The sequence below is a fragment of the Asparagus officinalis genome, chromosome 3 (assembly GCF_001876935.1).
Source record: "Asparagus officinalis chromosome 3, Aspof.V1, whole genome shotgun sequence".
Lineage (NCBI taxonomy): Eukaryota > Viridiplantae > Streptophyta > Magnoliopsida > Asparagales > Asparagaceae > Asparagus > Asparagus officinalis.
The window spans coordinates 3568864-3583155 of NC_033796.1; the positions used below are offsets into that span (position 1 = coordinate 3568864).

Genomic DNA, 14292 nt, shown 5'->3' on the forward strand with positions numbered 1-14292 from the left:
GTGTGGATTTCAGCAACTCCGACCGGAGACCAAGTGATGCGGCACCTGGTTCTGGGCCTGTTGTTCTACTCCACCTCCCCTTACATGGACCAACAAGACGCACTTATTGTGGGGTGCAGACTATTGTTGGCCACACTTATGAGAGTTCAAGAACGATCATTGAGAGGTACATAAAGCTTCTTTCTTTGGAATATACATTCCAGTCTGCCGGCCAATATATATCTATATCTATATCTATATCTGAGCTATACATTACTTACCTTCTAAAGTTATTCTAAACGATATAACGGATATATGTGCTTGAGTTACTATTATTTGTCAAACTTCATGGAGGGATGACATGATTCTATTATTGCATTAATTCATAGTTACGTGATTCTCTGGAACCCGGCACCCCCGCCCCGCACCACCAACGAAAAAAAAAAAAAAAGAAAGCGCGTTGTAACGTTTTTACAAACCAAATTCTAGTACATTTGAGCGAGCCGATTCCCTCCAATCACGAATTGGTTTCCCCAAATTAGCCATAACGCAGCTATACAAGTATGGTGTGGTGCAAGTCGCCTACTGGCAGGCATGGTGGGCAATTGAGTGAAAGGGAGGGCGGGCGCACAATAGAGAGTAATATGAGTCGATGACTTTATTGTAACTAACTAAATATCTATACCTATGTTAACAAAACGTGAAATGAAAGCCAATGATCCGCTACACGAACTACACGAATTAATGTGAAAAGAAAAATAGAAAGGAAAAAAGAACTCCATAAAAAGGATAATATTTAAGGTATTTTGTATGAAAATGAAATGCATAAATCATTTGTATTTGTTTTCTTGATCCCGCCCCCCCCACATCCGCCCCCCCCCCCCCAAAAAAAAAAACAAACACCTTGAATTCATTGCTCTAAGTGGCGAATTGCGTACCCGCATTCGTACCGCAGCCTACTACATACCGTGTATTGTGTATTTATGCATTAAATTGTCAAGTGAGGATAGGCATAAGTGCTGTCTCTCATCCCGTTTCAGGTTAGGATTTTGGGCAATACATCCTTGTCTGCATGCTTTATTGATCGAATTTGATAGTGAAGAAGTTCCCTTAAGACTATATGTTTTTTGTATGGCGGTCACTGTTTAGATTTTGATAAATAGAATCTACATTGTTATTTTCTTTAACAATGATTTCATTGGATAAACATTGTATAACATTACTTTCCTGAAATATTGATCTTTATGGTTAACTGTACTGTACATGAGGGAAATTTTAGAGTAATAGTGAGTGATAAATAAAGATGTTCAATCATATAACTGTAGTTCATAATGTAGTTAAAGTGGGGAGCATGCAAAATGGATGCAGCTTGCATAGGAGAGCAAGGGTAATGCAAATTGACCCTGTAGGCTAAAATCAACTAATGCAAATTAAGAGGAAGAGAAATTATTGCCCCAAATAATTAACATATATGCAAAATTGTGCACAAGTCTGGTTCCAAAAATCTTAAGTAGTTGGATTCAGATTCATTATCTCCTAGAAAACAAGTGGAAGCACCTGTAAAGGAAAGCAATGACTGAACATATTCACTTATGGAGTTGTATCTCCCCATTGACGAGTTGGTTATCACAATGACGTGTGTCATACAAATTGTTTGAACAGCTGTAGGGAGTTGATCAATAGGACACTTGATCTAGGTGACATCAAGCGGTTTCTGTATCAAAGAAACATGTGAAAGGAGCTGACTTTTCAAGCTGTTTGTATAGATTGCTTCAGCTAGCTGATTAGTGTTTGCATAGTTGGCATCTGAAGTCTGATTAGTGTTTGCATAGTTGGCATCTGAAGTCATTATGGGCTGTGCCACATTGAACTTCATAGAATAGCTAGCCCTAATTGGAACGGACAAATGTTGAAGAATGTCAATGTGATGTATATTTTAGCGAAGTAGAAGTATTATATTTTTTTGATTTGTCTCAACAAAATGAATTGAAGCTTGGTGGATAGATTTACTTTACTTTTGCTTTTAGTTTCCGTTCCATGTCATAATTGTTGATCAGCACAGTCTATCTTCTTCTCAATGAGTAGTTAGGTTCTCTTTATACTTAACTTTTCACAGCTAGGCATATGCATATTTCCTGATATGCATTGGATTTTTATATAAGGTCTTATTTTGTTGCCTCCTGAAATTGATTAAACTTTTATTTTCATATTTGTGCCCAGCGAGAAGCAATTAAGTTCTTGTATATTAAATGTACAATGCAAGGTATCCAATTTGCTTCTTATTATAGTGTCATGTGCTTTTGTTGAAATTATCTACTGCTTAAATTGACAATGCATTTGATCCTTGAGTTGATCTGCTTAGTGTTTGTTTTACAGTGGTAGTGCAGGGCCATATGAGTTGAGTCAGACACTCCCTCAAATGTGACAGAATATATCTTTCACTCCCTCAAGTTAAGGTTGTTTGAGTTCTAGAATCTCTTACATTCCTACTAGTAATTTATAGTTCTTCTATGCTGATCTTTATGAAAACAATAGATGGTCAACAGTGAATAGTGTGTGTGCTTTTCTTGCTGGTGAAGTCTGCTTCCTCTTTTGACTAACAACAAGTATTTGAGATATATTTTAACAAAGTCTATAATTTTTATTTTTTAACTTTTCATTGCATTTAGTCATTTGATTTCAGAGTGAATGAATTTTTACCATCACATGTCTGAGACGCTCTGGGATGAGATGCTGACCTTTTGATTGCTATTATCATCTCAAACTTTATTTTTCTTTTATGAAACTGATGATGTACCTTTACAAAGGTCCAGCCAGTCATGTTAGGTGATGGCAATTTTTTTCTGATATTAAAACTGTTTCAGTTATGTTGTACTTTTAAGTTTTAAGCTTATGGTGATTTGGATTTTCAAGCTGTCTTTTCACAAACGGGATACGGAGGGTTCATGATGTGCCTCTATGTTGCATGGGTACGGCTGCCGGTATGGGTGCGGGTACGGGACACGACAAATTTGTAAAAGGTAGGGTACAGGGACATGGCTATATAAATATTTATATACACATATATTATCTATTTGAATTAATAATTTATATGAGAACAAGGATGAGAATTAAAACTCCTATAATAGTTTTATGTTTCTTCTATTATGTGGATTATAAATTGGAAAAGCACTAGCTTTTTACTTGAACTAGACATCTAAACGACCCTTTAAAATCATAATTCGTAACATGAGCTATGTCCAACGAGTTTCAGATGTGGGTGTGAAGTGTACGATATATATCCAAAAAATGTATGACAAAACATGTATTGTATAGTTGAGTACATGCCCGAATAAATGTATGCATTTATGCAAGGACTGTGTCCAAGGAGTTTGGGTACAGGTACGGGTACGTGTTGGGTATGGGTACGGCTTAGGTAACATATATGTGCCCTATTATTTTCACCCAGTGTGCCTTTATCCAAGTCTGTGAAGATTTGATTGCTCAAAAAACAGTTCCCTTCAAATGCTTCTGTATCATATCTCTATGCTAGTTCTCATCTAGGAACTGCTCTCTCAATTCTTCACATGACTGCTGCCCCTGGTCTTGACTTGTTCCTTTTTTGTAATGACTTAGGCCCTGTTTGGTACGCGGGAATGAGGTGGAATGGAATGCCATTCTCACTTCTTATTCCCTCATACCAAACAAAACTTGTTTTTAGATGTTGGAATGACCATTCCCATGGAATGACCATTCCCACTTTTTGTGAGAATGGGCATTCTAAGTGAGAAGATAGGGAATGATCATTCCCATTCAAGGGGAGAATCAAATTAGTTAGGTTTTTTTTTCAATTATACCCATATTAATAATAAAGATCAATTTAAAAATCATGGCTTTTGACTACGTATTCTCATTTTCTCTCAGCTACTAATTATATTCGAACATTGACTACGTATTCTCATTTTCTCTCAGCTACTAATTATATTCGAACAATAGGAATTTTTTGCGGGGTAAGGATTAAAACTAGTGGTACATATTTCAGGAACAATAGGAATTTTTTGCGGGGTAAGGATTAAAACTAGTGGTACATATTTCAGTAGCATATTAAAACTAGCGGTACATATTTCATTAGCCTCTTATATCACAATTGTTCAACATAGGAGCAACACAATTTAATATAAAAACAGATACAACTGAAACTATATATTATTTGCTGATTGAAATTCTTTCATGTCAATATTTTTTTTTTGGTCAATCAAATTTTTTTGTTTATTTACTAATGTTTAAAGTCTATTATTTTCACCAGCATATTATATTCTTTTTGAACTTTTGCTATTGTTTTCCCACCATAGAGAACTATATGTACCAATTGCGTACATGTTTGATTATGGTTCATGCACAACAATAAATCTAACTTTTGATTGAAAAATATTTGACCCAATATTTATGAAAAGAGAAAACTCTCGCTGAGAAATTAGCCAAAATATTAAAATTATCAAAACCATATCATGTCTAGACTACATATAGAGGTATAAGGGCATTATTATAACACATACCTAGATTAATATAACATATGAAGAAATAGTGAGAATTGTTTAAAAAATATAAACGAAACATACACCTGATCGATAACATGCGCATTAGTATAACACATACCTAGATTAATATAACATATGCATAAATAAATTTTTTAGTTATTATCATTAATGTTTGTTTTTATCTTATTAAAAATCTATGTTGTTATAAGGGCATTATTAGAAAATGAGATTCCATTCTCACTTGTGAACTAGTGATACCAAACATGAGAATGTGAATTAGATTTTCATTCTAGCTTCATTCTACAAACGCACCCAAACAAAAGAATGGGAATGACCATTCCAATTTCACATACATTCCATTCTATTCTTTCTTCCATTCCATTCTCACTTGTCTTCATTCCCACGTACCAAACGAGGCGTTAGAGCCATTTTTATATCCTTCTTTTGGCAGAGCCCATGTTTTGCATGACAACTGTTCTTTAATTGGACAGTGCAACTCTACATCTTCAAGAACTAGTAAATTATATTTTAAAAAAAGAACTAGTAAATTATATTTCCTGAACTATATTGTAATTGTGTACAGTTCTCTTTGCGTCTTCATATACGTAGCTCAGCAGAGTATATGTAATTGTTGTTTCCTAATTTTCTACAGAATGGTATTCGGTGCTCATACACACCAGTTTGATGACTATCTTCATAGCAATGGGATAAGAAAGGTGACTGTGCCAGCTTTGACGTGGGCTGCGAAGGCAAAACCTGGTTTCGTCATTGCCACCTTCGGACAGAACAAGGAAGTAACAGTGAGCCACTGCTCCTTACCCAAAGAATTGCATGTAATAATTGCTTATCTTGCAATATTCATTCTGTTAATAACAGCAGCATCTGTAGCAAGGAGTTTTTATTTTATACACTTGTTTTAATGTTGAATAAGAGAGATTTTCTGTGCAATATGCAGTTCAATGTATGAATATTATTTGGTAATACATGGAAATGAATCCCACAGGTTCATTAGATCTGGGTTTAAATTCTGTGGCTGCAGCTTCTGCTATTGTCTGAAGCCTCTTCCATTTAGGAGCTGTTTGGTTTGCTTCAACTGTAGGGATTATAATTGTACCTGCCTGCCTGTGATTGGGTTATTTTCTGTCAGCACGGCAATTGAAATACAGTTAAACTGTAGTTGCAAAAAGATGTCCAATTGCAATTGACTACTTATGCATATATCTGCAAATGGGACTTTAAATTATAACTGTAATCACAGCCTACATCAAAAAAAAAAGGCAATAATACTGCAAAACTGGTAACAAGTATATCTATAGCTATAAACTGCAACGTTTTAAAACTGAACCAGGAAATTGTGACTATACCTACATGTGACATTATTTACAATAACGGCATTTGCATGCAACTAACACTTGCGTTGCAACTAAACTTGCAGTCAACCAAACAGCACCTTAGGAGGACATACGCCGTAAAAATTATGAACCTGCCCTTTTCCATGTGCTTGCATGCTTTTCCCTTTGCTTTTGTTTAGATACAGTATCCATCAAGCCTGAAGTTGAGAAGAGTCCCTAGAAGGCATCAAACGCAAGTACATCATTGACATATCCTGCAACTCTGGGACAGAATGTGAACGGTTCCCTAAAAGTGAGAAGAGTAAGGAATATGATGACTTTATCAGAATGGTACTTTGTTATCTGGCAAACAAAAAGAAAAGTTAGGATTGTCTGATTCATACATCATCTTATTCCACAAGTATTTGAACATACCCTGTCCCATGAAAACTCAAAAAATTAGTGCTCGACGGTTGTCTTTTCATTATGAGATATTGGTTCTCTACACTGGAAACTGCATACTAGCTTCCCTCGTGCACACGAAGTCTAAGTCTCTCTTTTTGTGTATGTCTGCCTCAAAGTATAGAGTCAGAAGGGAACATATCAGCATGGCATATTCTTTTTTTAGCTGAGAAACCTATACTATTATTAACGAAACCAAAGTCTGTGAGAAAGTGAAGTGTTGTTAGAAGATTATGGTTGAAATTGGAAGCCAGGATATGTTCTTCATGCAGGATAATGATTGTTTTTATTCTCCATCCTCCTTTTGTCTTGCTTTTGAGAAATCGTAATGTTCAAGATTGGAGATTGCTGCCTATAAAATGACTCTGGTAGAGTTCAAAATCTTTTCAATTTGCTTAGCTTTGACATGGAAACGAAAAACCTTTCCAAGAAATATGGAGCCGATTGCTATCACCTCCATTGTTTCCTTAATGGTAAAGATTTTGGTTTTCAGATATTCAGCAAGTCATTCGATCTTGAGCATTTCATCGAGATAGAGTTCACTGAAATATAAATAAAAATAAAGCTATTATTACTCAATGTCAAACTAGAGATATTGTTCTTTTATTTCATGTTTTGGGCCATTATATTCTCTTCCTCTCGTTAGTTTAGTGATTTTCTTTATTCACAGTTACTTTGATCAAGTTTTAGTCATTAATGTAACAGAATACTAATGCATGATTTTGATGTCATTGTTGTCATTTCCTAAAAGCTTAGACCGAATATCATATCACACAGTATTGCACAATATGATCTCTTAATTCTTACCTTCACACACTTAAAAGTTGAAGCACTGGAAAGATTCATTGATGCTCGTTATTTTACACAAGATTTGAGTCAACAAAGAATATTGAAGTTAGCAAAATATCTAAATAGTCCACTAAACAAGTCATGAAATAGAAGTTTCTGAAGTACGATGGACCTATCCATTGACAGATAAACCAAATAAAATTCATAAATTACATGATTCTATTATCATTTACTATCATAGTTTTTCTCTATCAACATGATTCTATTATCGTTTTGTTCTATTACATGATTCTATTGTCTTTTACTATCATAGTTAAAGGTGATTTGATATTCTTTTATTCATTTTAGCTAAATTTTTTTTAACTAAAATACAGGAAATGGTTCATCAAGTGACCAAAGCAAAATTGTAGAGATTATTGCCCACAGAAACACTGAAGAGCTAAAGTTTGTTCGTCAGACTTACAGTTTTGTCTATAACCAAGACCTCCTGCAGCTCCTCTCTCAAAAGAGCAATCTGTTTACAGTTAAGTGTTTCTAAAAACTGGCTTCAGTGCGTTACAAATACAAATTTTTACATATTCTTGATACTAAGAAACTCTATGCAGAGGGTGTTATATCTTCAACTGAGCGAACCCCATAACCGAGATGCTGAGATTATCAGAAGAACATTCTCTGGTAGAAGCTTGGATCTCAGCATACTAACTGAGATCATATGCACCCGTTCTTCTTCGGACCTCAGAATTGTTAAGGAAGCCTATCATTCACGATACAATGCTGATCTCAGGCAAGATATTTCATACAAAATGAGCGGTATTCTTAAAGAGGTAACTCTTACATCAACTATAAGGGTTTTTGGTATGTGTAGATATAACCCTTACATCACGCATATTTGCAAAACTACCCCCAAAATCTTAGTATTTGCAAAAAATACCCCCCAAATCATCAAATTTGAAAGGGAAAAAAACCCATTCTAATAAGTTATCAACTTGGATAGCCTAATTTGTGACTGCGATATAAAAAGAATAGTCAAAAGTTTACTGGCCAAGATACCATATCCAACAAAATTGATGATTTGTTGATTTGAGGGTATATAATTTTTTTCCAAAGTTGATGATTTGAGGGAAGTTTTACAAAATACTGAGATTTAGTGGTAGTTTTACAAATACACATGATTTAAGGGGGTCTATATACCAAAATAATAGTAATAATCATTGTTATTGCACTTTGTTGCATGAACCTCAGACTGACATTTAAAAAAATTCGGGCTTTTGTAGATTCTTGTAGCAGTCCTTAATTCTAGCAACTACAGCACTGCTAGAGTCGATGTGAGCCTCTCAATGTGCGATGCAAAAACACTATATGAAGCTGTTGGCAGTGGCAAATACGTTGATCAAAACAGCATCATTTCAATTCTGAGTCAAAGAAGCACTTGTCAGATAAAATCAATCCTTTCCTCTTACAAACAACTCTATGGGCATGAATTCATCAAGTTCTTAAAGAAGGACAGGTGTGGAGAGTTTGGAAAACAACTTCGTGTTGTAATCCGATGCATTCAGTCCCCAGAGAAGCAATTTGCAAAGCAACTGCGAGCAGCACTTAAAACTGGCAATGCCCAAGAGACTCTGATAAGAATAGTAGTGACGAGAGCAGGGACTGATATTAGGCAGATTAATGCTACCTTCACTGCAAAGACTGGATGGTCCCTGGAAAGTCTTATAAGAAACGAATTCAACAATTCCAGCTGTTATAATACTGACGGAGCCTATAGTTTGGTTGGCGACGTCCTTATTGCACTTCTGAGGCGTGCCTGAACCAGTGACTTGGTGTTCATTGCAATATCGAGTTGTAAAAATCATAAAAGATTATTTCAATAAAGATTTTAAAAATGTAGAATGGATGAATATGAATGGATTCTGGAATTGCATCAAAGGCCATTTCTAATAGAAGTAAACATTAATCTCTTTGATTGCATTATTCAAGAAAAATCCAAGTGCATCTCCTTGAGCCAAAATGTTCAAACTTTGAACCAACAAACTTCAGCCCAATATGTTAAATTCAAATTCTTCGTCCCCCGCCACCAAGAAATGAGACTCTGCATCTATCAACATCTTGCCATCTTCCCCAATCCTGCTCAAATGCTCACAAGGTCTCAAAGCAAACTCGATATGTGTATTCTCTCCAGCAGCAAGGTCTACACTCTCGAACCCAATCAATTGTTTCATTGGCCTTCCACCATGAACATTAGCTCTTTTTAAGAAAAGAAGCACCGAATGCTTTCCGGGCATTGGCCCGTGATTTCTTACTCTCAATGCTGCAGGAAATGCAAGCTGTTGACATTCATCAGTGCCCAAGTCTGATATATCATAGCTGATGGTGTTTTGTGAGTCCTTGACAGATTGGAGACTGATTGTTTTGTTCATGTAGAGGGAACTCTGAGTTCTTGAGGTGAATTCGTAAGAGTAAGTTGAGTAGCTGAGGCCATAGCCAAATTTGAAGACTGGAGTGCCTGTAAAGAAACGATAGGTTCTGCCTGGATATCCGGAGGCAGGGTCAGCTCTCATCCTCATATCGGTCATTGGGACCTTTGTGAAGTCCTGCGGGTACCATGTAACTGGTAATCTCCCCCCTGCAATCATAATTCACTTTCAAGATTTGAGCCCTAGCATTTCAGAATACTAATAGTAAATTAGAAAATTAAATTAAATGCATCTTTAGAGCCATAAGTTGGATAACCGTTCATGTGAATTTATAGATCAACTTGTTTGGATTACTTATAGATTTATTACAGTTCTTTCTTTAACTAAGTTGAATAAATTTCAATGTGCCTTTGGCACATTGAATTTTATCTGACATAGTTTAATTTACTTTTAATTGTTATCACATCATTATGTTTTATGGTTAGTGTGATGCATGAGGGTTGGAGTTACTATTTGTACTCATTTGATGAAATAAACTTCCTATGATCGTTATATTGGCTTCTTGTTGACCATCGAGGGCTACCAAAAAAAACTGAGAAGAAAACTCCACCTGGATTGTGTTTGCCAAAGATAACATCAGCAATAGCCAGTCCACCAGCCTCACCAGGATAACCAGCCCACAATATTCCCCCAATATTCTTATCATCCTTCGCAAAACTAACATCCACAGGACCACCACACAGTAGAACCAAGATCACCGGCTTCTTCGCTACTTTGGCCACCTCTGTAATTAGTGTTTGCTGCATCCCGGGCAACACTAAATCCACTCTATCGAGTTCCTCCCTCTCTTGAGTGAGATCTAACCCCATGAACATAACAATTTGGTCTACTGACTTGGCTAACTTTACAGCTTCTTCTATTGAGCCTGATGCACAAGCCACATTTTCACACCCTTGCACAAATTTGGTGTTTTTAACGTTACTCTGAAGTGCTTGAAGAGGAGTTATGGAAGTGCAAGGAGGCCCTGCATAGTTTCCTAACATAACAATGTTTGCATTCGGGCCAATCACACCAAGGGAAGTGATCTTCGATTTTGTCAAAGGGAGGGGATTAGGTGAGTTCTTTAGTAGGACTATGCCTTCTTTCGCTGCTTCAAGGGCTAAATTCCTGGCCTTCTTTGTGCAGACTTGATCGGGAGAGAGCTTTCCATATAGATGAGTTTTTGGGTCGCCATTGAAGAGACCGAGCCTCATTCTGATTGAGAAGAGGTTGTGAAGTGCTCGGTTAATGTCTGATTCTGAAAGTTTTCCTTGTTGTACGGCTGAGGCAGCATACTTTTGCACATAGGTACCACAATTCACATCCATTCCTGAAATTTGGATAGATCATGTAATTTATATGACAAGAAAATAACAATTAGCTTCTATCAATAGAAGTAGGCATTCACTATCTGAACATTTCATACCGGCTTTGAGAACATCTGCAACTGCATCTTCTGACGTCTTTGCATATCCCTGAGCATCATGGATGATGGAAACTGCATCACAGTCTGAGGTGATGTATCTTTTCCATCACAAAAACAGGGATTATGTTAGTGCTTGGTAGTTGTTGATACTTGTAATGTGTCTGCCTAGAGACAGTAACACCTAAAGTTTCCACTAAAAGTTCCACTATGTAGCCAAATCTGAATTGAAAGAAAGCATTGCAAGTGGGAGCTTATATTTTTTGTATTTACCCATAGAATCCCCAAGAACCCCTTGCAGTTTTGGTTAGAAAATTGTAATCAGCACAAGTGGGCACTCCATTGACTTGATTATAAGAGCACATCACTCCACTAGCTTGAGCCTCTTGAATGCAACTCCTAAAAGGAGGCTGATAAGTATCCTCCAAATCCTGTACAGATACCTGAAACCAAAACCAACAACCAATTCTTATAATCCCCATCAACGATATATTCAATCTCATCAATAGTTTACCATCGCATTAAACGTGTATCGAGTTTTCCCCTTCCAATTGTCCATGTCGTAAGCTGTGAAGTGCTTGCAGCAAGCTGAAACCTTAAGCTCTTCAGAGTTGTTTCCATTGTAGGAATTCCCCTGGAGTCCCCTAACATAGGAGATTGCATATTTTCCACTCATCATAGGATCCTCTCCCGGTGTCTCTTGACCTCTGCCCCATCTCGGGTCTCTGAATATATTTATGTTTGGCGACCAGAAAGTTAGCCCTTCGGCTTGTCCTGCGTTGTAGATTGCCCTAGCTTCTGTCCCAATAACCTTCAATTAATGTAACAATTCCTTAGTCCTGCTGATTCTCATAGTCAAAAGATTGAAACTAGTTCTTGTTCATGATCAAACTCTTAGAACTATACTCTCATGTTCAGGTTGAAACTAGTTCTTGTTCATGATCAAACTCTTAGAACTATATTCTCATAGTCAAAAGACTGAAACTAGTTTCAAGTATGCTTTAAATGCTCTATTAAATGGATAGTGGCGTCTAAAATAGACTTCAAACTTTAGGGTGCTGCTACAGGGCCCCCCAAATAGGGGACATGTGAGGTGTCCCCCTAATGCGTGATGCACTGTTCATGAAATTGGCTGGTCCTTGTGTTTATGTGACTTCAACATTGTGATTTCAATAGCTTTTACTATGAAATAAGACGATATAAGCTCCAAGGTTAGGCTAGGATCAAACTATGGATGCAACCATGTGATGGAAAGTATACCAAAGACAAATAAATGAGATGCTCTATTAAAATGGGGCTTACTCGTAAGCAAAACTCTTGTCCTACTAAAGTCTAAACTTACATAAGAAAAACTTACATAAGAAACCTACATGATACTTCAAACTTCGAACTTCATCATGACATCAAAATGGTTATACCTGGCCTATTTGGTACCAGAGTTTGGGATTGAAAGAGGCAGCAGTGAGAATAACTTGAGGAAAACTCGTAGCAGATTGAATTGCTCCGTTGAAATGTATCCCCTTGCCGGAGTTCGACACCCCGTGAAGAGACTCAGACCACCATTTGTAGCCCGGAATCCCCAGCCGATCAATTGGAGGGGCGATATCGCCCAGCTGAGCTATCTTCTCCTCTAAAGATAGTTTTGAGATGAGATCATCAGCTCTCTTGCTAATGGACAATGCACTGTTGCAAAACAAGTGGGTTTTTGTTAGTGAATTTGATGGGTCACAAGAGAACGGAGGGGTCAACGAGAGGATTAGCCGAAATCGGGTTAAGGTAATGAAGAAGAGAAGTAGTGAGAGAGCTTTGTTGGGCTTCATGGTTTGAATTTGAGCTAGAGACGAAGAGGATGAGGAGGTTTGTATACAGGAGCACCAAATTATGACACAAAATAGAAAGTGGTTATCCACCTCACCATTTTCCATTCGAGTGTTTACATTGTTTGGTTATGAATCTTTGTGAATCCTAAAATAATAGTATTATTACATTGTTTGGATAGTATAATGTAAACTAGAGGATTTATGACACAAAATAGAAAGTGGTTATCCACCTCACCACTTTCTACAAGGTTTTGACTTTTTTATTATTTTTTGGACACATTTATGACATTGTGTCAGCTTTCCAACAAAATCACTCCTAATTTTGGTGATTTTGCTTTCGGTGACACCTCATCAAAAGATGTAAGCTTTTCATGTAAAAGAGAATTTAAACAAACAATGTAAAGTGATGAAAGCATACAACCAAACAACCCCTCAATGAGCTCTTGAGGGAGTAAAGATAAAAGTTATTTTGGGAAAAGACAAAGGAGTCAGCTTTTGAAGTATACGGAGGAGACATAACAAAAGTAGCCGTTGGACCGGTGCTCACGTCCCGCCATCTTTCAAACTAGAGCTGAACACGGTCACCTGCGGTGAGGGTAAACGCATTCTCACCTCATAGAGCTTGGACTGGTTCAAGCAGGATAATGAGAGGGAGATGAGAACTGGGGGTGACGGGATCCGAGCCAGCTGGCCAAATGAAACACTAATTTGGGGGCGAAAATGCAAATTAATTTGGGAAGGGATGAGTCAGCAAAGAGTAAAGTGGGGACTAAAAATAAATAAACAAAAGGGTTGGTCACAAATTTCAAAAGGTTGGACAACAATAGGCTGAACCTCTGACTCCTCCTGCAATTATTCTATCTTTCTGTAACTTGGTTTTGTCTTTTGTCTAGTGTCTTCTTTCCTTCTTTGTGAAAAGAATCTCGTCAATGAACACCCTAATCTTTTAATACTTATATCTGTCTTCATAACTTAAAAAATAGGGAGGCGTTACCGGCACATCATCGGATACACCCTCAATCACACTCTCTTCTGCTACAGTACAGGGAGGCCCACATGAGATTAGAGTCATGAAATCGTTATAATATTCCTAAGAAAACAAAATGAACAAAAGGGGCTTTATTTCTGCATTAATTGCGTACTCATAAAGCGTTCTATGGTGGCTGTTTGGTGCATCATAATCAACTTACCCAATATATTAATATCACTCAAATTCTCACGGATCCTATCAGAATTCATATATAGTAGTATTTGCGTCTCCGCACGAGGTCAGAAAACATCTAGCGTTCACATTTTATATAAGTAATGCTTTTTCTTGAATTCAAGCCAGTAGATAACATTGTTGGTTGACCAGCTGGCCAAATCTTATCATCATAAACTTATGAGAAAGATATTTATTCCGTAATAGTTAATTAGACCCAGTTTGGACTTGTTCAGTGTAGTCGCGTATTAATTAATTTCGGGACCGCATGCACGTGAATGCGGCCCATCCTTCATCCCATTCCCATACTCCAC

At 37.0% G+C, this 14292-nt stretch overlaps 3 protein-coding genes across 3 annotated transcripts in view; 2 read left to right on the plus strand and 1 right to left on the minus strand.

The window, feature by feature from the left end:
- Window positions 1–5507, plus strand: part of LOC109832509 (metallophosphoesterase 1-like) — a 6057-nt gene extending 550 nt beyond the window's left edge. Inside the window, exons 3-4 of the mRNA XM_020399861.1 lie at window positions 3–166; window positions 5149–5507. Of these exons, the coding sequence (XP_020255450.1) occupies window positions 3–166; window positions 5149–5416 (432 nt within the window). The 3' untranslated portion in view covers window positions 5417–5507. The remainder of the gene's footprint in view (window positions 1–2; window positions 167–5148) is intronic.
- Window positions 5481–8921, plus strand: LOC109832510 (annexin D7-like). The gene is made up of 4 exons (XM_020399862.1): window positions 5481–5499; window positions 7453–7601; window positions 7684–7902; window positions 8353–8921. The coding sequence occupies exons 1-4, from the start codon at window positions 5481–5483 to the stop codon at window positions 8887–8889; spliced, it is 924 nt and encodes a 307-aa protein (XP_020255451.1). The 3' UTR covers window positions 8890–8921.
- Window positions 8978–12825, minus strand: LOC109832682 (probable beta-D-xylosidase 7). Its single transcript, XM_020400085.1, has 6 exons — window positions 12376–12825; window positions 11472–11768; window positions 11231–11400; window positions 10961–11058; window positions 10106–10864; window positions 8978–9704 (listed from the first exon to the last, which is right to left on the minus strand). The coding sequence occupies exons 1-6, from the start codon at window positions 12775–12777 to the stop codon at window positions 9115–9117; spliced, it is 2316 nt and encodes a 771-aa protein (XP_020255674.1). The 5' UTR covers window positions 12778–12825; the 3' UTR covers window positions 8978–9114.

What these genes read in the sequence shown, in the direction of transcription:
- LOC109832510 (XM_020399862.1), top strand. An exon ending in AAAAGAGCAATCTGTTTACA is followed by an intron (nt 7,602 to 7,683) that starts GTTAAGTGTTTC and finishes AACTCTATGCAG; the next exon opens with AGGGTGTTATATCTTCAACT. An exon ending in TGAGCGGTATTCTTAAAGAG is followed by an intron (nt 7,903 to 8,352) that starts GTAACTCTTACA and finishes GGGCTTTTGTAG; the next exon opens with ATTCTTGTAGCAGTCCTTAA.
- LOC109832682 (XM_020400085.1), bottom strand. Translation starts at nt 12,777, where the DNA reads ATGAAGCCCAACAAAGCTCTCTCACTACTTCTCTTCTTCATTACCTTA. An exon ending in TCTGGTACCAAATAGGCCAG is followed by an intron (nt 11,769 to 12,375) that starts GTATAACCATTT and finishes CATTAATTGAAG; the next exon opens with GTTATTGGGACAGAAGCTAG. An exon ending in GATACACGTTTAATGCGATG is followed by an intron (nt 11,401 to 11,471) that starts GTAAACTATTGA and finishes TTTTGGTTTCAG; the next exon opens with GTATCTGTACAGGATTTGGA.